The following is a 27,221-nucleotide window of genomic DNA, read 5'->3' on the forward strand; positions in this document are numbered from 1 at the left end:
TACAGCCTCTCCGGCACACCCAGGTTTGGGGAGGGGGCTCCCCCCTCGCTGCTTTGCCCCCGCTGGGTGCCATGGGGCGGGACACCCAGCCGCTCCGCACCCGCGGAGCACTCCCGGCGGTGGGGACACCCACAACCTTTCCGCAACCCGAGCCGCCGCTTGCGCAAGGCGGTTGGAGATAAATATAATATAACGTATATATATATTTATTTAATTTTTTTTCTTTCCCGGAGCGACACGGTGTCTAGACGCCCACGTGACGGGGCCGGGGCCGGGCCGGGCCGGGGCCGCGCCGCTGCGCACTGCGAGCTGCCGCCACCGCCGGCGGGGCGGGGGGGGGCGCGGCCGAGCGCGCAGGAACCGCGCAGCTCCCGGCTCCGCTCCCGGCGCCGCCGCCGGAGCTTCCCCCCCCGCCCCGCAGTAAGGGAAAGCCGGAGGCGCTGGTTGCGGGGAGGGCGGCTCTTTGCAACGAGCGGAGGGAAAAGGGGGGGGGGGGGGAGAGAGGAGGGAAAAAAAAGGGACACAAAAAAAACCAAAACAAAAAAACCAAAAGCGAGAAAGGAGGAGGAGGAGGAGGAGGAGGAGGAGGGGAAGGAAGGCAGGAAGGAGGAGAGAGGAGGGAAAAAAAAAAAAACCAACAAAAAAACAACCCACCACCGCGGCAGACGCGCCGGCAGCACGGAGAGGGTCGCCGGCGGGCTGCCCCCACACCCATGTAAGCACCGGCGGGAGCGGCGGCGGGCGCGGAGCGGCGCGGGGGGCGGGCAGGCGGGCTCTGCCCCGCCGGCAGCACGCCGCTGGGGAAGGAGGGGACACAGCCCCACTTTTCTCTTTTTTTTTTTTCTTCCTTTCTTGTCGTAGCAGCCGGATCAAGACTCCGTGTGTGTGTGTAAGCGTGGATTAAAACCTCTCGGAAGAAGGAGAAAAAACCAAAACCACCACCAAACAAACCAAAACCAGCCCCAGACCCCGCATCAGGACGACCTGGGCTGTAAAAAGGGATACAACACTCTGGATGCGCTTGTTCTTCTCTTTTGTGACAGATGCTTAAACCGATTCCGACGTCCAAATCTTAGGGTTGGTGTTGTGCGGTTTTTTGATTTTTTTTTTAAATTATTTTTGTTTTTAATAGGCATCGTTTTGGCTTGTTTTTCTGTTTTTATCTTTAGATTCTGCTCTGCCTCGCATCAATCCCGCACCACCCCCCCCAGCACCCCCCTCCCCCCAGCACCCCCCTCCCCGCACTGGCGGGTTGATGGGCGCTGCGGCCCCCGGGAGGCCGAGGATCCCCCGCGGCTCCGGCAGCGCTCCGCAGCCGCGCAGGGCGGCGCGGCGCCGGCAGCCTCAGCCCGCCTCCCCCAGCGCGATGCGCCGCAGACTGTGAGACGGGCTTTTTATTTTGCTTTTCTTTTTTGGGCAAAGCCACAGCGAGCAGCGACTCCCCTCCCCCCCCTTTTTATTTTTTCCCCTTTTTAAAATTTTTTAATTATTTTTATTTATTCCCCCCCCCGCAGCGGGCAGAGGCGCGGGCCAGCGCAGCCCCCCGCGGGAGGCGGCGGGACCCGCGGCCCCAGCGCGGAGACTGGCGCATGCCACAGCCCGCCTCGGCCCCGCCGCCGCCCGCCGCTGCCCGCCGCCGCCGCCGCCGCGTCTCGGCTCCCGGCCCCTTCATGCGCGGCGGACGACATGCCCGTTTTGTAGCCGGGGGCCCCTCCTCTCGTCCCGCATGTTCAGGACCAAACGCTCGGTGCTCGTTCGGCGGCTCTGGCGGAGCCGTGCGCCCGGCGGCGAGGAGGAGGAGGAGGCGGCGGCGGGCGAGCCCGGCGCGGCGGCGGCGGCCGAGGCCCGGGCGCATGTCTGCGGCGGGGGGCGCGGGTGCTGCCCGGGCAAGGCGGGCCGCGGCGGCCGGGCGTCCGCGGGCGCGGAGGCGGAACTGAAGGCGCTGACCCACGCCGTGCTGAAGCGGCTGAAGGAACGGCAGCTGGAGGGGCTGCTGCACGCCGTGGAGTCCCGCGGCGGGGCGCGGACCCCCTGCCTGCTGCTGCCCGCCAAGGCCGACTCGCGGCTGGGCCAGCACTGGTACCCGCTGCCGGTGCTGCTCTGCAAGGTGTTCCGCTGGCCCGACCTCCGGCACTGCTCCGAAGTGAAGCGGTTATGTTGCTGTGAATCCTACGGCAAGGCTCACCCCGAGCTGGTCTGCTGCAACCCGCACCACCTCAGCCGGCTCTGCGAGCTAGGTAGGCGCCGCCGACCGGGGCGGGCGGGGGGGGCGGGGGAGCGGGGGGGGGTGTGCAGCCCAACTTCGAGGGGTGACCCCCCCCCCCCCCCAACACACACCACCACCAAAAACTTCCCATCGCCGCGTTTTACGTCTTTATTTAGTTAGTTATGGCGGGGAGGGGGTGGCACCCCCCCACACTCCCCCCCCCGCCCCGGCCCCCCCCCCGCCGGTGCCGGGGGATTAGGGGCCGCCTGGCGCGGCCGGCCCGGCCCCGGCGCTGCCGCGGCTCCGCCGAGCCGAGGAGGCCCCGGTCAGACGGCCCGAGCGGCAGATAGCAGGGAGGCTGGCGCCAGACGGCCCCTTTTGTTTATCTGACAGCTAAATATCAAGGCAATCACCGCCTCGCTGCCCTGCCTCCAACCCCCAGAGCTAAGACAAACAGTTTTGCTAAAAGAATGCCACTGTTATCATAAGTTCCTATCTTTTTTCTTTTTTTTTTTTTTCTCATGGCTCTGCCTTTATTTTCTCTGTACTTTTCTAATTCCAGAGTCTCCCCCTCCACCCTACTCCAGATATCCAATGGATTTTCTCAAACCAACTGGTAAGTGGACTTTTGCAATAGCAGGCTGCAGATCTGAAAAAAAAAAATACATATATATATATATAAGGGGGTTAAACAGCCCCTTTCTGGGGGAAAAACCTTTCCTGCTTTTGTCACGCCGCGATGCATTTCGCTTTTGGGCTGCTTGCCTTGCTTCTTGTGCCTTCTGATACCCCCGGAAGAATTAACATATAATTTATCTAAGACACAAAGTAGGATTTTAAGACTCTGGCAGGAAACTTTAGGAGGGATTGTAACGCAGCGCAGGCCCTTCGCTGCTCGAGTCACTTGGAAAGCCAGGAAAACCACGGGCTCCGGTTGTAAATGGCAGCGCTCCCGCACCCCTGGGTGAATTTGTAGGGATTTAGGTTGGGATGCAGCACAGCTCTGGCTAGCGTCTCCCTGACGGCTGGCAATCCCGATGGGACTTAACAAATGGAGTTGGTAGAAATCTTGCTGTGTTTTAAGGGAGCCCCATCCCACCTTGTCAGGTGGAAAAAATTAAGAAAAGGGAGTTGAAAAGTTATTTTTTTCTTTTTTTTTTTTTTTAGCACCGCTCTGCATGCTTCTTGCTTGTAATTCAATGTCAGGGTGCCAGGGGAGAAGCCCATTTGAGGCTGGCACCAGCTCTTCTGCGGTCGTCTGCGTAAACTCTTGGTTGGCAGCGAGCTCACCGGGTGTGAGATAAATCGGGCTGGAAGAAGGAGGAGATGCGGGGAGGATCGGAAACGGGGGGTGCTCGGGGAGAAGCGGCTCCTGGCTCCCCGAGGGTTCGTGGATCTGGAGCGTTGGCCGGAGCACGGTGGTCTCCGTGGTCGTGCCCCTCGGTCACAGCAGGCAGGACGGGCACGGCGGTGCGGGAAGGCAGAGATAAATGTCTTTCTGAAGACCGATACTGGGTCATTGTGTTGTTTGTTGGTTTTTTGTTTTGTTTTGTTGGTTTTTTTGGCCAAAAGAGCAGTTTCTGTAAAATTGCTGCTCTTCCGTTTCTCAGGACTAAAAGAACCCCTGAATTCGAGGTTGCTTCGGACACATGGGGTACTGTTGTGGGCTCCCATCCTGCCCGCTACTCCCTCGGAGGCTGGACTCTCGTTTTTCCCCTCTGCAAACTCTTAAGAAAGTCTTTTTATGCCTTGTGGAAATAAGCAAAGCTGTTTAACAAACAATTGGGTTGCAAAGCATGAAATATTTTGCCTCAGCATGAAAAAACAGGAGATAAAGGCTCATGAATGAAAGAGGGGATATCGGGAGTAGGCTCAACGTCCCGAGCACGTGCCGGGGTGCGGAAGGGTTGTGCTGCGATGTACTCTGAGGGTCTGCTGGGTGACGAAGTTGCGTGGGTTTGGGTGAGATTGGCATCATTTTGACTGCATCCCTGCAGTGCTCCCCCCAAAGCTTACATTTCTTCCTTCATTGCCTTTGTCTCTACCCGACGATGATGCTGGCACGGGATGCGAAGGGGTTCGGAGCTGCAGGAGAGAAGGGTTAAAGCTCGCCTTCGGTTTCCTGTAAAGATGTTAGGATAAATCTATTAGCAGGGTTTAAACATCCAATCTGCCTCTGCCAGGACCTCATTTTCAGTTAGCCGAGTGATATATTTATTCATTAGCAAGTGTTGACATAAGGTAGCAAAATGTGTGTAAACAGAAAAGCCGCAGAACATGAATGTGCCATTTCGAAAGGAAAAGTTATTCCTATCGGCCAATAGGAAGTGATTAATGCTGCCCATCGGAAACGCAGAAACAACTGGGTTACTCACCAAAAAGTCCTCCTTTTTTTTCCTTTTTAAAAGAAAAAATCCATTTGGCAGCTGAACTCTGACTAACGGGGCCGCGACAGGCACGAGCGGAGCCTGGGAGTCTGTTGTTGCAGGTGGGTTTTGCAAGCTCAGGGTTTCTCGGCGTTTCCTCTGCGGGGGAACCGAGGGTTTCCCGTCCCAGCGTCGGTGCCATCTCCTGCGGCGGTTTCCCAGCCATGTGTCGAGGACTGCTCGCCGCAGGCTGGCTAGGTGGGAGAGGGACGGTAGATGACGATGGGAAGGTGCGGAGCCTTTTACCTGGCCGATATACATGAGCACTTCTCTTCCTCAGGACCTTGGGTGGGAATGGTCCCTCCGTTTAGGCTTGGGCACCTGCATCCGCCAGTGGAGCTGGGAACGTGCATCCAGAAGGAAAGTTCTGCTTTTCCCATCAAGCGTGATAGTGGTCATAGAAATATTTAGGAATTAAGTGCTAGGTCTTAGTAGCTAGGCGCTTCATATGGACAGACAGACAGGAATATCTGGACCAGCACAGGCTCTGGCAGCGGTCGCCAGTGCCCGTGATAACAGAACCACAGGATGGTTTGGGTGGGAAGGGACCTTTCAAGGCCATCCAGTCCAACCCCCCGGCCGTGAGCAGGGACATCTGCAACTAGAGCAGGTTGCTCAGAGCCCCGTCCAGCCTGACCTGGGATGTTTCCCGGGATGGGGCATCCACCACCTCTCGGGGCAACCTGGGCCAGGATTTCACCACCCTCATTGTGAAAAACTTCTTCCTTAGATCTCATCTGAATCTGTCCTCTCTTAGTTTAAAACCATTATGATGGGGATTATAGGTTTTTTTGGAGGTGATGGAGGTTGGGACAGGCTGTGTCGCTGGCTGGAGGAAAGCAGGGATAGACAGGGAGCAGTGGAATGGCACAGCAGGCTCTGTGTTGATAGGATAGATCCGTACACTTGCTGTAGAGCGGAAAGATCTGCCCTTGACAGCGGGGTTGCCTGCGGGAAGGCTGTAGGTCTGGGCTGGCTTGCTCGTTCGTCAAGGAGCGGACTTCCCCTCTTCCGTGCGCGGGGTGTTTGCAGGGATGGGCGATGGTGGCTTGCGCCGGGCCAGGCTCACCCTGCAATCCTGGAGGCATGTGGGAGCTCAGCAGCCCCAATATCCCTGCAGGAGCTGCCGCTTGCAGCGGTGTCGGAAGCGAGGTGGATAGTAGCGTCTCCAAATAATTCAAGCAGATACTTTGAGCCATCGTTAAGTGGGACAAGGCACTGCAAGTGGCTGTGTCCATCTTGCTCCTGGGTGGCTGGTCGTGGTGGTGCTGGAGTATGGGGGTGCAGGAGACCCACTGAGATGTCGCTGTGGAGCCAAATGCCTTCCTGTGGCATTGATTTTCAGGGGAGTTGGAGGTTTGGCGGCTTTCAGGAACTATTTGGCACCTTGCGAGGTTGGGCTGGTGGCCGCCAGGAGCAATTGCATGTCTCCGTGGTGGCTTTATGTGGCGGGAAGGCAGTTTTGGGAGGAGATTCACATGCAGTAGGCTTGGGTAAATCTCTGATACTATGACCTCTGGGTGCTGAAAATAGAATGAGCCTGAGTAACCTCTACTAGTGAGAGCCCTTGGCAGATCTGTGGGTGATGGGAAGAGTTCAAGGATGAAACCAGCCATGTGTAGTGCAGAGAGCTCACTCAGGACGGTCCCGCTTTTGGGCTTATCTCACACCTGACCGTCACGCTCGGTCTGCAGTTGAGGTGCATCAGCTCTGTGGCCTCTAAAGGGACTCCAGAGGGTAATTCACTGATGAAGGGAACTGTCTGTTGGATGGTGAGACACGAGAGGGGAGCTGACAGCTCTGAAGAAGTCATGAAAGCGCATCACCTTTTCTAGGGTTATTCATTTTACGTCGGGGTAGGATTCTCTCCTGCCATCCTGTCCGACGTGCTGACAGAGGACCTGGTCACCTGTGATCCCTAGAGTAAGACAACACGGCAAGGGCCAGTTACGTCTTTTATCCCGCGGGGACTCATCAGGGAGCTGTACCTGGGGGCGGATGGAGCCCAGCGCAGGGCGGGGTGGTCCAGCCGGCGTTCAGGAGGCATCTGTAGCCCAGGCAGTTGAAGCCGTCTCAGCGAAAGGGCATGGGGAATCTTCTGTCTGGATTAGAAAGGGTTAAAAAAAGAAAAAGCCTATTCTTAAAGCATAGAAAGCACGACAAGGCGTTTAGAGAGTGTATCGTATACAGTATTTCACAAGTAAGTCCATTTCCTGTCTCCCCTATTGTTTTTGGTTTGATTAAGTATATCCTGTTAAACTGTATATTCCTGTTAGGGCTGCTACTTCACTCTGATAAAATGAGGCTATGCAGACAGGAATTTCTTTTTCACCGGGATTTCAGGGATGAAATCTGGAAAAATGGCTTTATCAGTAGAGAGAAAATTATCTCGGCTCTCCTGGTGGTGGCCTTCGCTTTGAGATGCAGCCGTGAGCAAAGTGACATCATTAGGGAGCCCGAATTTGATGGAACCCAAAGTCCCCGTCAGCCTGCTGAGGACCAGAAGGTTGTGGTGAACTTCATGGATCTTCTCAGGGGTGGACTGTCCTTGAGCTTGTCTCCCCCGTGGTAGTGACCAGAAAGCTGGAGTTTGCCTGTAGGACTAGGGGATCGGTGTTGGCTCCTGGCTGTTGTCACCTGGAGGAGCAGGCTTGGGGTGGAAAGGTCCAAACCCTGAGCTCAAATGCCTCCCTGCATCAGGAGGAACCTCTAACGGGGCGGCGCATCTTACCCTGCCCTTGCCCTTCGGTGGTGCATGGAGGAGTAGATCCAGTTGCCCGCCTGTCCCAGGAGGTGACAGCGGGGTGTAAGATCTGCCAGCAGCTGGCGGTGACAAAAGTTGAGCGGGGGAACGCAAACGTAGACCGTTTGCCGCAAAAGGGCAGCGATGAGACGTTTCCCTTTCGGTTCCCATTTCGGTGAGTTACAGGTGTTGACTAAATTGGGTGCGTAAAGCCACAATTTAAGCGTTTTTGGGAGCTCGCTTACATCAGAACGATGACAACCTTGATCTCATTACCCGGTGACTTGCCCAGAGAGGTGGCAGCCAGTCTGTAATTTTTGCCGGTCTATAATCAGCGTTGGCTGGTGATGAAGCGCAGCGCGCAGCCTTGATTGAGGCGACGAGCTAGGGTGGATGCTTCTTGATGAACTACCGTCTCTGCGCGGACAATTAGTAATCGCTTCCTGCTAAACCCTTTGGAATGTGTGTTCTGCTCGCGGCGATGCTGGGAGCCTGCGAAGAACCGCCTATATACTGATTTTTTTACTTTTTTTTCTTCTTTTCCTCTGCTCCAGCAGATTGTCCAGACTCTGTGCCTTCCTCCACTGAAACAGGGGGAACTAATTGTCTAGCCCCTGGGGGGCTTTCAGGTAAGACATCTCTCTCGTTGCCCTTGATTTTGTCCGCGGGTTGCGTTGACCGAGAGTCCCAACGGAAAGCGAAGTGATGATGGGGAGTTCGAAGGGGGAGTTAGGTTTCGTTTCAGTAGCAGCTGCATACCTCTCATGCAGAGGATGTGTTGAAATCCCAGGCGAGGTTCTCCATCCCCGAAAGCCCGTATTTCCTTTGAATTCCATCTTTACGCTCCATTAATTTTCGGAGCGAGGCAGGAAGAGGCGTGTTGGGGAAGGCGAAGTGGTGTTGACCACCCGTTCGTTCGGATGTATGGGTTATCGGAGCAGGTGTGGTCGTGCCTTGCGGAAGGATTCAGCATCAAACTCTCCTTGACTTGGTGGCGGTGGTTGCTGTCTCTTGTCTCCGGGACGAGAGCCGTGCTTGGGCTTTGCTCCTGGTAGGGCAACCGGCATCTCGCATCTCGTGCATGAGGCTCGTGGTGCCCGGGAAGGAAGGGTGGCCCCGTTTTTTGCAGAAGACATTGCAGAGAGAGTTGGACTCGATGATCCTTACAGGTCCCTTCCAACATGAGATACTCTATCATTTCCCTCGTTTTCCCGTTTGCCATCTCCTTCGGCCTCCCAAGTGCTGTTCCGGGATGGGGGTTCGGGGGGTGGTTTCCCCACCCCTCTTGGGCTTTTCCTAGAATGGTTTGGCTTGGAAGGGACCTTTAAAGGTCATGTAGTCCAACTCCCCACACCTTTTCCAAGGTGTGATGTCTCCAGCACCTCATCTACCCCAGACCGGCCAGCCCTGTGGCTGGGCTCTGTCTCTACCAGGATTAAAGCGTCTGAAACCGTGTACCTGCATGTACTTGCTGATGTTTGAAGGTGCTTCCCTTTGTGGGGACGTCTCCCTGATTTATGATTTATTCATCGCCCTGAAACTGGAATTTCAGAAACAGGTCCGTGGCGGCCGCGCGCTCGCGTGCATCTGCCCTGCCTCTCTCCAGGAATTGCTTTTGGTGTGGATGTCTTTAAGTGAGCCTTGTTTGTTTTTCTTTGGGTGTAATATATACCCTGTCTGTTATTGGAGAGGGGAGCATATTGTTTGTTCAAAGGCCCTAATGAGAATTAATCAAATGGAGGGGGAGAGGGAACAGAGAAACTTGTCGCTGCCTTTTCTTTAAATGCGGGAGACTTTGGGGTTTTTCTTTATCTTTTTGCTATTGGAGCCTATAGCTTTAGGGAAGGAAAAAAAAAAGAGACTGTAAAAAGGAAGAAGACAAGAAGCAAAACAACACAATAAGGATGTTGTTAGATCTTTTTTTTTTTCCTTTTTCCTCCTGAAATACACCCTTTGCAGAGGGGAGGAGAGAGTTCAGTTCCACAGGATACCACATGAAATAAGCAGAGGAAGTACTCGCTTTTAAAAGGGGGCTTTCTGTAAGGTTCAGCCTATTGATAACATCTCGTCTGGCTGCTCTGCTCCCGAAGGGAAGGCGGGAGGTGGGAGCTTGGGCTGCAGGAAATAACACGGCTCGTTCCCGGTGCCTCGCGAAGGGCCGCGGGAAGGGGAGCCCCAGCTCCTTCATAGAGCCTCTTCTCCAAAAGAAAGCGTGTTCCCCCCTGAAAATGCATTTTAAAGAATTATTTTATTATAATAATGTCATTGGATGGGATTTGTTGGGTTTTTTTGGGGGTGTTTTTTTTTGGTCTTCCTTATCAAAGGTTTTCCCCCCCCTGCTCAAAGCCTGGAAACAGAACCTTTTATGATCATTAACCGCTCTTTTTTCCTCCCCAAATGTAATTGTAGCCATTTAGTTTAATGAGGAGCTGATAGGAGAGTTGACTCATGAAGGGATACGGTTAGCTACCCAAGCCCTGAAACAAAGCCGAATGCCTCCACATGAAAGAGCATTTGTTTTGAATTTGCTCTGATTTACTGGCATCTCCCTTCCGCGCGCAGAAGTGCAGCGCTGAAAATTCCCAACTGGAGAGACCCAGTCGAGAAAGGAAAATAAACGGGCTTTGCAGCAATCCTCCAAAGCTCACTTTCTCCTTTTTTCTACCCCCCCCCTGCATATTTTAGTTAGCAGAAGAGTGTATTTGAAGAGGGCTTTAATGAATTACCGGCAGGGTATACGGGGAGCGCTTCAGCTTGGTCTTATCTAAGTTTGGGCCGATGGGGGTCGGTGATGCTGGGTCCCCTCCACACCAGGGCTCTCCAGGCTGGACTTGCGGTTCTTCGATAAAAGGACACCTTTAAGAAAAGAAAAAAAAACCCCAATTTTGGTAGAGTTTGAAAGTGGAGCAGGAGTCTGAGGAAGACGCCAGTCACGGGTGGATGGTGGTAGTGGGTTCCTGTAGCACCGTAGGCTTTGGCCGCCAGGGATGGGCAGTGGATGCTGGTGTACCAGAGGTGTTCGAAGTCAGTAGGCCAGCCCTAACCTCTGGAAATTGGAGGGGCAGGATGTAGTGAGGCCGATCGCCCTCGGTACCAAGAATTTGGGAATGGGGCCGGCCTGGAGTTCACTCTGGCAGGAAAACTGCATGGGGGGCGTTGAGAAGATGATGGCAAGAGGAGCATTAAAAAGGACATGGAAGCGAGCGCCCTTGCAGCTTTCCATGAAGATCCTTTGATGAGGAGGAGTCTCAGGTCCAGCCACTGCCAGGATCGCAATCTCCTTCTGGAGGTTGAAGGCAGCTCCAGTGATGGATACCAGAGGCACTGGAGGATGTGGGAGGGGGAGTGGCGCAGCCGGGGGGCTGTACGAGGAGTGTTTTCCCCTTGCGATAACTGATCTGAGCTGCTCTTTCCCTCCCTCCGCTTTCTGGTCTCCTTCCTGGCCTGGGAATGCAACATCGGGTCGTCCTTGACGCCGTACTGGTGTCCTCTTCTCCTCCCACCTCCGCTGTGTCTTCCCCAGACATCCCGTTCTCCAGCAGATGCACCCCTCGCTCCTCCCAGAGCACTGGCTCTTGCTTCCATATTCTTGCCCTTACTTATTTTCTTACATCTTTATCGGTGGTCGCTCCGTGGGTAGATCAGGACTCCTTGCTCACGCTGTCTCCCGCTGAGGTGGTTGTGCTCAGGTATGGCCAGTCCAGATCCGTTGTGTCCTCGACGTGGTTAAAGAAGAGAGCAAAAATATCCCATTGGAAATAAAAATAATTTGTGTAAATAGGAGACGGAGGCTGTTTTTTCCTGTATTTTGAGCTGACTTGTTCCTAGCAGATGTGTTTCGTTATGACCGTTCTTTCAAACAAGCAAAGCCATGCTTGGAGAGCCTGGAGGTGGCTGGCCCATGGTCCGGTGGCATCCGATCAGTGGGAGCTGAATTCCCGTACAACCCATGGAGGAGCAATGCTCCGAGGGTAGGATTGGACTGGTGGTGCTTGGTGGTGTTGGTGCTGACTCTCCACGGGATGCTCTCCACCCAGCCCCAGACATCCCCTTCTTGACCCGTGTGTGGGATGGGGCTGCTGGCTCTTGGCTGAGGGAAGGTTGTGGTGCCCATGGTGGGCAAGAAGGTGGCTCTCCAGCAGGACGGATGAATGGTGCTGGATCTGCTGGCAAAACAAAGCCCTCCAGGAAGCCCAGAGCTGGCCACGACAGGGAAAGCGAGAGGAGCTGGCTTGCGTGCTCGCCACCTCTGCTGCTTTTTCATTTATAGGGGTTATTCATAAACTGCCAAACCCAAGAGTTTACCCAGAGTTCAGCCCAATCCCATTGACTTGCCCCGACTCTGGAACCGCCCCGGGGTCTCCTGGAGCCACTGGATGTTGAGTGACGATGCTTGGTGGGTGCCGGACCAAGGGTCTGCAAGGCTTGAGGCTGGGAGACCCCAAGACCCTTCTGGAGCAAGCGCAGCCTCAGTTTCTCCTTCCTAACTCCTCTGTACCAAGAAGATGGGAAAAGACCTTTGGAGGTTGGAGAAGCATCAGCATCGCTCCCTGCCCCGGCTCTCCCGGCGGTGGCACTTCGTCTGGTTGAAGGGACCGCTTGGCTGAGTGACATTTCATTCCGAATCGCGGGCAGGCCGGGAATGTTTCACTATGCCTCTGATCCCCGCTGGTATCTGCTCGCTGGGGAAGAAGCACCTTGTCCAAAGCCGGAGCTATTCGTCCGCCGAAGCTGCTCCCCATCGCTCTCCCCTCTCCGTGTAAACAGGATCCCACGCGGTTTCTCCGGCAGAGTCCTGCCGGCATTTTCCCATTCCCCCCTCCTTCCACCTCCCTCTCGTACAGAGTTTATAACCTCCCCTGAAATGCTTTTATTTACAAATTGGCATCCTATTATAATCTGAAATTGAGACATCTTCCTGTGGAACTGGGATTGTATATTTGTCCCAGGGATAAACAATTGCTTGGGAATTTTTTTTTTTTTTTAAAGTCACTTATTCTTGGTTTATTTTTGAGCATATGTCCTTTTAATACTTTTTTATTTGCTTTGAGCATCGCAGGGCGTCGCACCCTTTCCTTCCCAGCTTCGTTGGAAACACAACACCCCTCCCCGGCCCCCCCTGCCCCCCGCTTACCTAAAACCCAGCGTCCAGTGCTGGAAAGGACAAGGTTATCAGGGGTTAACGCCGAGATGACAGCACTGGAGCCTCTGGAGCAAAGCAGGCTGCCTGCCAGACTAGGAGCCTCCCGGCTCGCCTCGCACACATCATCTGACCGTGGCCGGCGGGGAGGAGGGAGCCGGCGCTTGGCACCGACCCCGGGGCTCTTGGCTTGGCTGCCCGCTCCGGCTCCTTCAGCCCCATGGGGTGTTTTTTTTTTTTTTTTTTTAAGGGGTTTTCACCCTGGGGGACCCCCTGGGGACATGGCCGGGATAACCCCCGTGATGCCTTGGGGATGCTGGCGGCATCCTCCTCCTGGCTCTTCGCTAATTAAAATCCCCCCAAAGCAAATAGGACCCATTCAGTAATTACTTTTAAGTGCTCTTTTGATCCTTTTCTAGATCCTCTTCTAGGATGAGTTTTAAAAAAAAAAAGACGGCAGAGGTGCTCCTCCTGTTAAATGCTGTGTGTTCCAATCCATCCATTAAATGTGTTTTTTTCCTAACCGAAAAACACATTTTTTCGATGTATTTTCCTAACCAAATGGTACCTTGAGAGCAGCTGACAGTAAAATGCAGAAGAAGACCCCACCACCAATGAGTCCGTCCTGGTGGGGACCATGATGGGGACCGTGATGGGGACCACTGCGGTTTTATCCCGTGACCTGACGCCTTTTAGGGAGGAAGGAGGACAAAAAGGTGAATTTTGGAAGTGAGGTGTCAATTCAAACCGTGCTCTGCTCGCAGAAGATGTCCCGATGAGTGCCGGCAACTTGATCGTTGGGGACATTTTGAAACTCAGCGGGACAAAAACACTCGTAGAGGAGCAGCCCCGGGCTGGCAGGGATGTGGGCTGCATCGTTTCCATCCCCGCTGTCTGCCAGCGGGTATCACTTACACTAGAGGAACCAGTAACATTAACCACATGCGTTTCCCCGCCGCCGGCATGGGGGGGATGCCTATTTCTAACCGCGGCAGCCAAGACCGTAAAACCTCGATGCCAGAATTAAAAAAGCAAAAAAAACCCGGGCTACACCCCATTTTGGGGTGCAGAGGGAAAAACGGGGTGCATGGAGCTCCCCGCCTCAGCCCTGGCCGGGCGCTTTCGGAGGGCGAGGGGCTGCCCGGGGCCAGGCGCGGGTGGGTGCCAGCCACACCGCCGTCCCCGGCCGGCTTGAATGACCCACGCCGCAGCCTGGCCGCCTGCCTACTGTCACAAAGGAGCTTCCTTTCCAGTTTATTTTCAGCGCCGAGATATTATTAACCGCTGAGGCACGGTCTCTGTTCTAACCACCCTCGCTTTTTGCCTAAATCGCTTTGTTTTCGCTCCCCGTCGGCCTGCCGAGGCCGACGGCTTGGCTCCGGTGCCACCAGGGTACCGGCTGCGTCACGGCTGCTGTTGAGGAACGGGAGGGCATGGAGCAGCGGGCGGCCTGATCCTGCGCGGGGCTGAGGTCGTGGAAGGGAAGGAGCTCAGTGTCTTGCAGGATTTCCGCCTGCTGGCTTTGGATTAGCCTCGTGGTTTTGGGTTTTTTTTTTTATTATTATTTTTTAACTGCTTTTAATAAAAGCAGCATCTTGGGTGTTGCCGGCTGCCTCTTTCTCTGCAGTTTATTTTATTTTATTTTAAAAAAATCTTTAAAATCTTTTCTCCTTCCTTCTCTTTTCTTCTCTTCTCCTGTTCTTCCCTTTCCCTGTTCTTCCCTTTCCCTTCCCTTTCCCTTCCCTTTCCCTTCCCTTTCCCTTCCCTTTCCCTTCCCTTTCCCTTCCCTTTTCCTTCCCTTTCCCTTCCCTTTCCCTTCCCTTTCCCTTCCCTTTCCCTTCCCTTTCCCTTCCCTTTCCCTTCCCTTTCCCTTCCCTTTCCCTTCCCTTTCCCTCTCCCTTCCCTCTCCCTTCCCTCTCCCTTCCCTTTTATTTTACTTTTTTAATGCAGGAAAAGAGCTTTTCTGGGCAAGCATTGCAGGGATTTTCCATCCCCATGCAGGGAAGGGAAGGGGCTCGCATCCCCTGTGCCACGGACCTGCTGCAGGAGCCACCGTGGCGGGGGGGTCTTTGCCAACGGGCTCAAGCTGTCGGGTCCAGAAAGCTTTTTCCAGGGCTTTCTGTGCTACTGGGGATGTGACCTCGTGTTTGCTAACAGATAGCTCTTTTATTCCCCTTTCTTTTTTTTTTTTTCCTTTTTTATTTTTCCCTTTTTCCCCCTCTTCCCTTCTTTTGGGTAGCCATTTAAATACGTGATGATAACTTTCACCCTGTTAATTAACAGGAAACATTGGGACAAGACAGGAAATTACATCAGTCTTTTATGAGGAAAGAGCCAAGAAAAAAAAAATACAAGAAAACATAGTTATTAGTGAAAGGAAAGAAAGTGCTGGGGGAGGAGGAGAAAGAAAAGGAGAGAAAAGAAGAAAATAACCCATTCCATGGGCCCTGCTTTTCTGAGGGAGGCTGCTCCAGTACTTTTATTTTATTTTTATTATGTCAAAAAATATTTGACTAGCAGGGTCACCTTTGCTTGAGTGCGACGCTCGAGCTTCCCGAGGAATCTTTTTTTTTTTTCCATGCCTTTTCTCAGCTTCCTTCCCCAGACTGTGAGGCCTAGGAAGCTCTTGGCCAGGAGACTAATTTTGGTTTGGCTGCTCAGCCCTTCAAATTGGTCCCCACCCAGTGTCATTATCTTGGTTTTAACTTGCAAGGGGAAAAAAAAAACCCAACAACCACCCTGTAAGAGCTGGCTCAGCCCTTCTTTACCCTTTTAACCTCGCTGCGTGAAAACCCTCCTGGCTTCGGGTCCCCGCTTGGGTCGTGCTGGCAACGCCGAAGCACCGCGGGGTGGTGGCAGGAGGTCCCGGTGATGCTCTTGGTGATGCTCTTCAGCAGACATCTATGTGTGATGGCCAGGACCTGGCTCTGTGGTCCTTCCTCATCCTTCCTTGGGGATGAAGTAAGATGCCCGGTGGGGTGGTTGCGGGAGGTCCGGGTGATGCTCTTCCATGTGCGATGGTGGGTACCCAGCTCTGTGGTCCTTCCTCATCCACCTTCAGGGATGAGGTACGATGCCTGGTGGGGTGGTTGCGGGAGGTCCGGGTGATGCTCTCGCTGATGCTCTTCCACGTGCGATGGCGGGTACCTGGCTCTGTGGTCCTTCCTCGTCCTCAAGGATGAAGTAAGATGCCCGGTGGGGTGCTTGGTTTTGGCGAACCGTCTTTGGGGTGAAGTCCTGGCTCCCGTGGGCCTTCCTGGCGTTTCCCTTAATACCTGAGCAGGTGGAAAGGCAGATTTCGCCATTAAATGAACAACTCTGAACCTCTCAGGCTGTTACGCCTTGTTGCAAATACGTACCTCTGTGTAGATAATAAGCGAGGCTATGGGCAGTTATATATTCAACAAAATCTATTCAACCTATATATATAAAAATATATATATAGGTTGACTATAGATATTGAATATATTCAATATATTATATATAGCATATATTAAATATATAATGAATATATTCTATAGATACAATCATACACAAAATATAGGTTGAATATATTAATTATATATTGAATATATATATTTTTAATATATATAGAATTAGATATTTTTTATATATATGTAAGTTGAATAGATTTTCTTTGTAGAGCTGCCCAAACTGCATCAATAAGAGCTGGCTTTGTGCTGGAGAAACTCGGGTGTTGGAAGGTGGTGGAAGTTCAAACATCCTTCGCTTTTCCAACTGGTGAAGTTGGCTCCGGATCCGGTGATTTTCGGTGATGGAAACCAATGGGTTGAATTTTAGAGATGCTGAATTTGCTGGGCATCACCGCCAAGGGGGAGCTCCCTCCACGGCGGGTGATGCAGAATGATACCCGAGGGGTTGCGTGTCTTGTTTGCACGTTGGTGTGCAAGGTGAGGTTTTGAGGAAAAAAGCAGGGAAAATAGCAAAATAGTTGAGAAATTAAACGGTGAGATGGGGTGCTGCTCACCCACGTGGGACGGCTGCCGGTGGCACCTTCCCGGGCAGAGCGGACCGAGTAAATAACTCCGTAAAATCATCCTTGGAGCAGGAATCAAATAACAGGAGTTTTATTTGGAAAAGGAGTTGAGAGCCTGAAGTTACATCACTGCGTTTGAACTGATGAATTCATTTTCTTTGGAAGCTGGGCTGAGACTTTTTAGCTCATTATAAGGAACAAACCCATAAATCTTCATTCGCGGAGGCCCGTAGTTTTCCTGTTCTTTGTCACAGCCGAGCATGGAAAATGGATCCCGGGTGTCAAGAGCACGAAGCCTCGACGCACCTGAGATGTCGCACCAAGGTTACTTTCTGGAGCAGCCGGCGTGGCGCTGGCTTTGCCGAGCGCGGCGCCGAGCCCCGCACCCCTGGGCAGGGTGCTGCTGGTGCCCCGTGTCCCCGGGGCTTCGTCCCCGCGGGAGGATGCTGCGGGGTTTGGTGGTGCCACCCCGGCTGTGGGGTGCTCCCCGCCTGGGCCGCGGCAGGATGGGACGAGCGCAAGGAGCTTTTTGGGGTTTTTTTTTGGTTGTGTTGTTTTTTTTTTTTTAATCCGGGTGCTGCCGACCTGCCCCGTTTTATAGCCCCGGGCAAACTTCTGCCGGCCTCCGTCTGCGAAAGGGGGGTGCCAACTCCGCCCGAGCGCCGGGAGGGTTAATTACTTAATGAATGTAATATTCTCTATAATTGCTAAGCGTTATTAATCCAGAGCAAAGTGAGAGGCGAGGGGCGGGGCGTGTGCGTGGCCAGGCTTGTGAACTCCATCCCAACACCGTCCGTCCGTCCGTCCGTCCCTGGCTTGCCCCCTCCCCGGGGCCGATGCTGTCCGTCCGTCGGTCCGTCCGTCCCCGGGCGGTCACCCTGCCTGGGCGCGAGCGTGCTTCGCCGCCTGCTCGTAGGAATAGGCGTGATTAGATTATGGAGGCAGACAGAAGTAATGATTAACTTTCTCAGTCTGCACGCTGTCTCCAGTCTGGCGCTGGGTGTTTTTTTTTCCCCCTAAGCAGGCCCTGGCCCCGCGTCGACGGGGTATTAGGTTGTAAAGAAAGCCAGGAGGAATGAAGGCAAGGGAGGGAGGGGAAAAAGAGGGGGGGGGAGCCTTTTCCATCGGATCCGGGACTGGAATTTATTGGCAGGAATGCAGTAAATGCTCCAAATGCCAGCCCAGCTAAACAGTTTTCATAATTGTTACGGAGCGGGGCACGACGAGCGTGAAAAGGACTTTTGTTCCAACCCTGCTTTTTCCATGGGTTTACATCCCTGCGCAGGATGCTGCTCTGGGAAAGGCAGCTGGGGGTGGTGGGCTTTTTTTTTTTTTTTTTTTTTCCTTTTTTTTTTTGGGTGGGGGGAACACATATTTACGTCTGTTTTCAGTCTTCGGGGAGGATTCCAGGTCGGCGTGCTGCGAGGAGAGGCTTTTTTTTTCTTCGTTGCTGAAACGAGAGCGGCAGCGATGCCGTGTGTGCGTGTGGAATGCTGGGGGGGGGGAAATCCTAACACACATCTGGGTATTAGGTATCCGTTTGGAAATCCTAGACTGCTCTGCTTCAGTTTTTATTAAGGCCTTTACAAGGTTTTTAACGTGTAACCCACACAGCTACACGTTGTCAGGGAAGAGCGGTGGCTTTCCGGGGGCCGTATCCCTGCCCTCCCCGGGGCATCGCCGGGTACCGGGCGACCTCCCCCCCCGGCAACAGCGGAGCGTTATTTGTAATTGCAAAAGTGCTTTAAAGGTCTTCACCCTCTAAAACTGAGCTTGGTGGCTGCGTTGAGGTGGGGCCGTGACCCCGGGGCTGGTGTTGGCCCGGTGGCTTCGGCACCTGCGTGGGTGATGGGTACCGGCGCCGGAAGGGTGACGGGCAGGTGCTGTCCCGGGAGCCGCCGGCACCACCCGAGCCGGGAGGGACGTTCTGCCGCGCTCGTCCTCAGGCCTGGTCTGCGTCGTGGGTAAGTCAGGAGCCCTTTGCGTGCTGGTTTCTCCTCCTCGGAAGGTTCCTGGTGGAGATTTGGGTTGGGTGCGGGCGGAGGAGGGCTGTGCCTTGGCGGCTGCTGCGGACGAAGCACGGAGGTGTTTGCTCGTCGCTGGGAGCTGGGGCCGGGACCCGCCGTGAGTTGCGTGGTGGTCGCACGGCAGCGTCTCGCCAGCGCTGGCGTGGGCTTCCGGTGTTTTCCGGAGGAGCCTCTTGGCCGATTGTCACTAAAACGTGGTTATTCCGGGTTGCTGTCAAGGCAGGGGAGGAGGCCGGGGGGTGCACGGGGCCGTGGGCCATCCTGCAACACCTCCCGAGCCAGCAGGTCCTCCGGGGACATCCCCCCCAGAAGAGAACGGCAGCGGGGACGCATGCGGTGAAAATAGGATTTCTGGGGGTTTTCCCTGTGGATCTGCATGCCCCCCCCGTCCCTATCTGGGAGGCCCGGGGGGTCTTATAAACCCCATGGATTTTGTCAGCACCCCTCTGGAAGGGTCTCCCCTCTTGAAGCATCCCTTCATCCCACCCGACCGCTGGGTTGGAGCTTGGGGAAGGGATTCCTGTCCTACTGCTTTTTTGAAAGAAGGGAAAAGTTTTCCCACACCTTTGAGGGGTGCAGAAGGAGAGGCAGATAAAGACGGTTCTTTAAATTAAAACTTCAAAAATAATTAGACTGACTGTATACTAAACAACAGCAAAGAGGCCCATTTACTGTAAATATTATGAATGGATTTGGCTGGCTTCTTCATCCCCACCCTTCCTCTAAGGCTTTTCTCTGAGCTGAGTCGAAATTCGGCCTTCAGACAGCATGGTAGTCTATAATTTGCATGGCTGATGAGGCCCGAAGCCTGGTATGGAGGAAACTGGAGTCAGCTGGCTCCTCTCTAACCGCTGGAGACAGGCAGACAGGCATTTTTGGTGTGTGCCTGCGTATTTCCCCCCCCTCCTTGTAGCTGCAGCCTTGCTTGGCTTTTAAAGAAAACGGGCACAAAAAAAGGTTCTTCTCTTCTCGAGTCGTTTTTAGCTGTGGTAATTGATTAATCGCCGTAATTAGACAGTAGCAGTGACTAATAGGATGTTTATGAATCAAATTGCTGGTTTGGTGGACTCCATGAACTCAGCAGTTTCACTTTGGTTCTTTCTTTGCCGTCCTTTGATGCAGGGGACATCGGGGAGCTGGGCTTCCTTCACGGGTATATATGATCACCCTATATTTTTCACGCTTGCACATCACTCCTGGGCCAGCCTTCACCCTGGCCGTACTGGTGCCCGCTCTTGAGGCATTGTAGGTCTGCAACAACATGCTTGCAGGGACCCTTTTGCGGTTTGTTTTCTCGCTTTTGTGTCCCATCCCTGAATTAACCCTCAAAGGTCAGGGCTGGGTTCCAGGTTGGGAGAAGGTTGACTCAAGGCGCCGCCAAGTTGGGGTGGGCACCTTAGGGGATGTCCTCGGGGATCAATTGTATCTACCCACCATCTAACCTGTCCTCGTTTTTGTCCTGATTTCACAAGAGGGTTTCCCAGCCGTGGTGAAGGTGATGGAAGTCCTTGGTTGGGTCACCAGGGGACCGAGCAGGGCGCTCCCAAGCTGATAGGTCACCACTAACATGAGTCCGTACCAAAGCCCTAGTTAACAAATACCGGGGAAATGCCAGACTCCTTCCCCTGATGGCTTCTGCCAAATTTTGTCCTCTGTGTCCCGATCAGACTTGCAAGGTTTCATTTCAAGTCTGTTGGCACCATCTCGGCTTCTGGATACCAGCCCTTAGAAAACTTCAGCAAACTGAAGTCTTGGGGGGAAACTCAGGTGGACACATATTTTCATGCAAGGTTGACTTTGCTAGGATCAAGGAGCCGTTTAAGTGATTGGGTGGACAACTTGTTAATAAATTAAAGAAATAATCTTAAGGCTCTTTAGCCTGCATGACTACTGTGTATGTTGAGTAATAAAGAGCTGCCTAATTAGACATAGACACAAATTTATGGTCTAGCCTGTCAATCCACGGATTAAGGACTCCATAAGTACCTACTGACATGATGGGCTGTAATGGCCCCTAAAGAGATGTTATGGTCTATCGTGTCAATAATCCACAGATTAAGGGCTCCCTAAATACGTGTTGACGTGACTGACTGTCCCAGCCCTTTGGGGGCTCTTGTGTTGGCCAGGTGGAGGGACCCCATGGGCCACCTTGGGCGGTGGCATCCCTGCAGTAGGTAAGGATTTATTTTCTGTGCAAAAACCAGGAGCTTTAACGCATGACCGTCCCCTAAATTAGGCTTTCAGAAATCATCCCAGCCATCAAAAGCAGGGGGAGTGAGGAAGCTGAAGCTGTCTAGCCCTTGTGTGCAGAGAGTTATAAAAGGTTTGGGGCAAACATTGCCGTGGATGGTGTCTCCAGGCTGCCCACAAACTCCGTTAAAGGCACAAAGACCCTTTTCTGCAGCAGGATGTATCCTTTAATTTGGATTTTTTTCTTTGCTTTTGCAAAGCATACCTGGAAATCTGGCTTTGAAGGATTTTTCTTGGGTTTTTTTTTTTGTTTGTTTCCCCGCCCAAGTAGCCTGTAAATTACCCGAGAGACTGGAAAGGAAGTAAAATTTCCCTTTTTGGTGCCCGTTTTTCTTTGCTTTGATGAGCTGTTGTAGTTGCACGTCGCGCTCGGTGTTCTCCTTACCTTGATGTAATGCCTGTTCGCTTCTCGAGTAAGAGTTCAGGGGTGTGTTTTTCCCGAGAGCCTGCAAAAATGGCACTTGCCAGTAACATGAGGGGCAAAACTGCAAGTGGAGTGCCCCGAGCTGCCCTGAGGACCCTCAAGAAGAGCATGCAAAAACCCATAAAAGCTCCGGGGTTTGTGTCTCTGTCTCTTCTTTCTCGAAGAGCAGGAGAAGATGGGGGGCATGGCTCTGCCTCGGGCTCAGAAATGCCACTTAAGGTCAGCCAAGAGAGATTACCGGGCGCGAGACGTGCTGAGCTTGGTCTCAGCCTCGGCCCTGGCCAGACGACACGTTGTGCTGACACTAGTCCAGCCAATTTTTTTTAAGCACAGATGCCCCCCGCATGTGCTGGTGGATAAAGGAGGAAGGGCCATAGGTTCATCTGCTCATTGGCGGTGCCCACATCGCCCATTTTCCAGCAGAAGGCTGCCTCCCGGGAAGCCAGGCAGGGATCTTACCACCCCTCCAGGTCTCCTTGCTGCCCCAGGAGCTCATGTTTGCGTCCTATCCTTCTAGGAAAGGTTCATAAGACCAGTCTCCATTTGGTGCTATGATTTCTTGGTGGACATCTATGCTAATTTAGCTGTTACCCATTTTTGTTGGGTTATCGGTCATGCGTGCAGTGTCGCCTGCGCAAGTGATGCAGATGAAGGTACCAGAAAACCTGAGCAACTTGATCTAGTTGAAGATGTCCCTGCTCATTGCAGGACTAGATGACCTTTAAAAGGTCTTTTCCAACCCAAACCATCGTACGATTCTACAAAAATGAGGAGGCTTTTGTTAGCACTTCTGGGTAGATGATGCCATGGCGAGTATTGCGTCAGGGTTGATGTTTGATGAGAAATCCAGCCCCAGGGATCGCAGAGGAATGGGGGAGAGGAAGGGGGTTGATGGTGACAAGTTTAGGAAGAGCATGAGAAGATGCTTTGGGTCAAAGCTGTTCTTAAAAAAACCCTATAAATATCTATGTAAAAGTATAAATACGTAGTTTGAAACACTTCTACAGTTGGATAATTTAATTTGCGCCTAATCCTGATATCATGGAAGAAAGATCCAATTACAGGCATTTAAAAACCTAATCAGGAGGGCAGTTGTATTTGCATTTTTGAATTGTTGTTATCGCCGATATCAGTGACAATTTAGACAGCTCTTGACTGGATCAGATGGGAGGCGTCCCGGCGGGTGAGATAGCTCAGTGTGTGCGAAACTTGCTGTTTTTCTTTAGAGGTCGGTTGATTACAGGAAAACCTTTAGCTATGTCAAAACAAAACAAAGCAAAACAAAAGATCCCCAGCCCACCTCCCCTCTATGTTCATGAACTTGGCACCGGGACAAGGCTGAGATCCGAAAGCTGGCCGGGAGCTGCGTTGTTTTGGGGTTTTTTTGTTGTTTTTTTTTTTTTTAATTCAATTTTGCTGAAATGTTTCAGTTCTTCCTGAATGAAGAAAAAAAAAAACCCAAACGTTTTTCTTCCCAAGCTCCTAACAAAACTGCTGGAGCTCAGAAGGAAAAAGTACAGATGACGTGGTTTCATCATCTTAAAAGCGTTCACATGTCAAGGACAAAAGCCACACCAGAAATTGTGTGCCACGTCCAAGCGATGTGAGATTGAGTCCTCCTGCCACACCTTGGGAGAACCAAGCGTGGGGCTGTTATTGGTAAATTCGGGTGTTTCCATGGTGTGAATCTCCCATACCCACCTTCACCTGGACCTCCTTGGTTTCAGCAGCTTTTAATTTTGGGGGGTTATTGCTCCGGTGTCCCACCCTCCAAGACTTCTGTATGGATGTAGCATTTTCTACAGCATCCCTCCCTGGAGCAGGATGATGCCCCGAGCCCACGGGCAGTGTGTGTACACCCAGAGCTAGAGAAATCCTGGCTGTGGCCTTTTATTGAGCAATTTTGGGCAGGACTTGATGTTGGCGAGGGTCAAGGCAGGTGGTGGGAAACCTCGCAGCCTCTCATGCTGGTTGGTATGTTGGGAAGTAGCTGGGACGATGCTTTTGTGGAGTACTTCAGCTCCCTCTCCAGCGGATGTGCCGGTAAAAGTCAGGGCAGCTCTTCAGGAGGGTGTAAAAAATACGGAAAAAAAAATCCATTTTTCAATGGGAATGTGATGTTGAAGAGCATCATTGTGCTGAGCCATCACCCTCTTCATCACCATCCACACTAAACTTCCAAAAAATGTTACCCCAAAGACTTTGGGGTATCAAACTGTTGCCTTAATTTCTCCCCTTCGTGGAGAGACGTGCTGTGCTTCCGATGGCCAATCTCCATAGACCCACCTATAAGTGATCAAACTCTCTAAATTCCTGAGGGCAGACTCGCTTTATTTTCAGTTATTTATATGTATTTTTTTTCTTCACAGTGCGCTGGGGGAGCCTGATGGAGCCCCGAGGCAGGCTGTAATGCAAACCATGGCAAATGCTAATAAACCAGTGATAGCAGCAAATGGAGGGATGCTTAATAACGAAATAATAGGGCGGATGTTTATAGCATCGAGCATTATCATTGTTTGCTGGAATAGGGGAACGCTCCCAGTTTGCTGGGAGTTTTCCAGGCATTTAGAAAGGGATGTGTTTTCTCCGAGGAGCTCGTAAAAACGATGCTTTTAGCTCAAAACAAGAATCCCGATGCGTTTCTCAGCCGTTTCTGGGCTGTCGCACACAAGGATACGGTGCGGGTGATGTGGCTGCAAATGACCTGGGATCTGGGTTTTTGGGGGGGAGTTTGAGGCGACAGGAGTTGGGTGGTGGCTCCAGATGAACCCAACAGGGCGTTTCGGGGCAAAATCCACCTATTTGCATCATTTGCCCTGACCCATGGTCGCTGGGGGTCAGGGAATTTTGGGGGGAGTTTTTTGGGAGGTTTTTATCTCCATCCCCATAAGGAAGCGCCTCTGCGTCATTTTTTCCTCCTCTCCTGCAACCTCCCCTCCTGCCTCTGCCGCCTGAGTGATGCCACCGGCATCTCCCACCCCTTTTTCCGGCGGGTGCCAGAATGGGGGAGGCGGGTGGGAGCGGGGAGGCTCCGCCGGGGTCCCAACAACTGTGAAAAGCGGCTTTGGTGGCGGCTGGCAGGGAGGCCTGATCCTGTTTATCCGAGCGCAACCCTTAGATTCTCATGGCTTTTTGACTAGACATCCAGTCAACAGCCGAATCCCGCAAACGGAAGAGGCTCTGGCATATTTAAACTGTGTGCTGGCATTGGCTCCTTAAAAAAAAAAATAAAAATCCCAGATTACCTAAGACTTGTCCTTGAGGTCTGGTCACCCCATGTCATTGAAAAACCTAGTGGGATTCATTCATGAACTTCCAGCCCTCCATAAAGGTCTGTTCATTCATAGCCAAGGCAGTTTTCTTTTTTTTTTTTTTTTTTTTTAGGTTTTTTTTTTTTAAATGCACTGGCAATTAAATAACTCTTTGTAAGCGGCAGCGAGCTACTTGTTAAGTGGTCTTCACTAATGCAAGCACAAATATCAGGTGAAAAAGTCGTTTTTTCCCCCCGCCTCCTCCTGAAAGGGATGCTTTTATGCTCAGATAAATAAAAACCTACAGGAATTTCAATGGGGTTCAGTGGCTGTTGGTCCAAAATTCCCTCAACCGCCGTAAAATAAAACCCAAGAAGCTCTGAGCATCACTGCCCCGCAGTCGGCGGGGCGGGTGCGGCGGAGGGGGGCGATGGGTGGTCGAGGTGGGGATGGATCCAGGAGCATCATCCCCCCCGATCCAGGAGCATCCCCCTCTCCCCCCAAATTTCTCTATCTCCCGGGCGGGCAGGGGAAGAACCATCCTGGGGGGGCATGCCCTTGGGTGAGGGGGCACCCCATTTGTGTGTGTAGGGGGGTAACCCAAGCTGCCCACCCCGTCCCCTCTCGATCCCTCGCTCGGTGCCAGGTTTCCACAGGATATAAAGTTATCCGCAACAAAGCCTTGGGAGGCACGGAAAAGGGGCGCTGGAAGGCCAAACCGGGGCACACCTCCATGGATGCTTTCCTGGGGACCAGCCCCCCGCCGCCAAACCCCCATCCCCGGTTTCACCCGGGAGCGAGGGTCCCTATTTTGAGGCATACGCAGCCAGCACCATTTTTAGTAGCTGCCTCCAGCAACTGGAGAAATATTTTCCTCCCTGGCACAGAAATGAGGAAATTAAAAGTGTGTGGCTGGGCTTTTTTTTTTTTTTTTTTTCTTTTTTTCTTAAAAGCACAGTGCAGGGCTTGAAGTGCAACACGGAGACGGGAGAAAAACGCCTGCGCTGGGGAAACGGGCTTATTAATAGCAAAAAGTATAGAAAACGGGGCAGCCAGAGTGCCGATGTCATTCCTCGTGCTGGGGGGGTGGGTTTGGGGGGCTGCTTAAGGTGATGCAGGGAGAGCTTTGGGGTGCTGGGTCGCTCACCATCCCTGGTCCCATAGCTGCTCCCATGGGGTAGGGGATTATTTCGGTAGTGCTCACTAGCATTCCCAGCTTGATTATTTTTTTTTTTTTAAAAAAAAATACAGTTCTAGAGAGGAATAGTTCCCAGGTCTTAACATGCCTACTGAGGCTGGAAGGGATTATCCGCAGGGCAGCACCGGGCTGCTAGGGATCCTCTGTCGGGAAAAGGGGCTTTTTCGTGTTACTCAGCCACCCCCTTGCTTTTTCCTCCTACATCATATCCTCGCTGCTCGCACGGGATAGCTACGGCAAGGGAGTCAAAAGAAGGGCTGTGGGAACGAATTTCTGGGGTTTTGAGGGGCTTTTTTGGCTATTTTTGTTAATAAGCACGAGGTTTCTGGTCCCTATCCTGCCGCTGTCTGATGGCGCTTCCTGCAGCTCGGGACTTCATCCGATGTCTCCATTCTCTCCATCAGCCAAGCTCTGCCTGCGGGCAGCGAAAAGCCCCATGAACTGTAGTAGGCGAGTCCTTGTCCCTTCCGGTCCCGTGGGATGACCTTCAACGTGCTTTTCATAGCAGCACCTCATTTTTTTGGCTTCTGTGCACAGTAGATAGTTATTTATGGAAATGGGTGCATCGTCCGGTGGGTGCAAATAAGGGGTTTTAGGGTGTTTGGTCTTGCTGGATGCAGCTGGCTGGAGCATCTCATCTCTCCCGTTGACACTGAAGGTGCTCCTAGTAGTGATGGTTTGGGTGAGGGATGGCTGCACTGCGGGTGCTGCTGGTGGACCTAAAGCCACTTCTGAAGGTGGACCTGGTGACTTGGGACCCATAACTCCAGCAAAAGCAAGAGCTGGGTGCTGAAGCAGCACGGGAATCTGCCAAACCTGGCTCAACTTAAATGGTTGATCGTGGCCTTAACACATGGCTTTTGGAAATGGTGGATGTGCTGTGGGCATTGGTGTGTGCATGGAGAGCGTCGTAAGGACGTGGGCAGGCAAGGACCTGCCAGCATTGCCTCGCTTTTGGGTCGTATTACCCCCTCGGTGCTCAAATTCTCCTTTTCTTCCTTTTTTTCTCCTTGTCTGTAGATTCCCAAGTTCTTCAGGAGCCGGGGGATCGGTCACACTGGTGCGTGGTGGCATACTGGGAAGAGAAGACGCGTGTGGGTCGGCTGTACTCTGTCCAAGAGCCCTCCCTGGATATCTTCTATGATCTACCTCAGGGGAATGGCTTCTGCCTCGGACAGCTCAACTCGGACAACAAAAGCCAACTGGTGCAGAAGGTCCGCAGCAAGATCGGCTATGGCATCCAGCTCACCAAGGAAGTGGACGGCGTGTGGGTGTACAACCGCAGCAGTTACCCCATCTTCATCAAGTCGGCCACACTGGACAACCCCGACTCCAGGACGTTGCTGGTTCACAAAGTGTTTCCAGGTTTTTCCATCAAGGCTTTTGACTACGAGAAGGCGTACAGCTTGCAGAGACCCAACGACCATGAGTTCATGCAGCAACCATGGACCGGATTTACTGTTCAGATCAGCTTTGTGAAAGGCTGGGGCCAGTGCTACACGAGACAGTTTATCAGCAGTTGCCCGTGCTGGTTGGAGGTTATTTTTAATAACCGATGA

At 52.8% G+C, this 27,221-nt stretch overlaps 1 protein-coding gene across 3 annotated transcripts; it reads left to right on the forward strand.

Annotated features, from left to right (window-relative positions):
- On the forward strand, window positions 1-27,221 carry LOC309415979 (mothers against decapentaplegic homolog 7-like; the record flags this gene model as incomplete). 3 transcript variants are annotated; one of them, XM_082013716.1, is made up of 5 exons in its annotated part: window positions 1-715; window positions 862-2,237; window positions 2,769-2,822; window positions 7,930-8,004; window positions 26,683-27,221. In XM_082013716.1, exons 2-5 carry the CDS (start codon window positions 1,727-1,729, stop codon window positions 27,219-27,221), a joined length of 1,179 nt encoding a protein of 392 aa, XP_081869842.1. In that variant the 5' UTR covers window positions 1-715; window positions 862-1,726. The 3 variants fall into 3 exon arrangements, with proteins under 3 accessions (XP_081869842.1, XP_081869841.1, XP_081869843.1); XM_082013715.1 differs by having other exon boundaries at window positions 1-2,237; XM_082013717.1 differs by lacking the exon at window positions 1-715 and having other exon boundaries at window positions 1,589-2,237; window positions 7,933-8,004.

The sequence above is a fragment of the Phaethon aethereus genome (assembly GCF_964289735.1).
Source record: "Phaethon aethereus genome assembly, chromosome: Z".
Lineage (NCBI taxonomy): Eukaryota > Metazoa > Chordata > Aves > Phaethontiformes > Phaethontidae > Phaethon > Phaethon aethereus.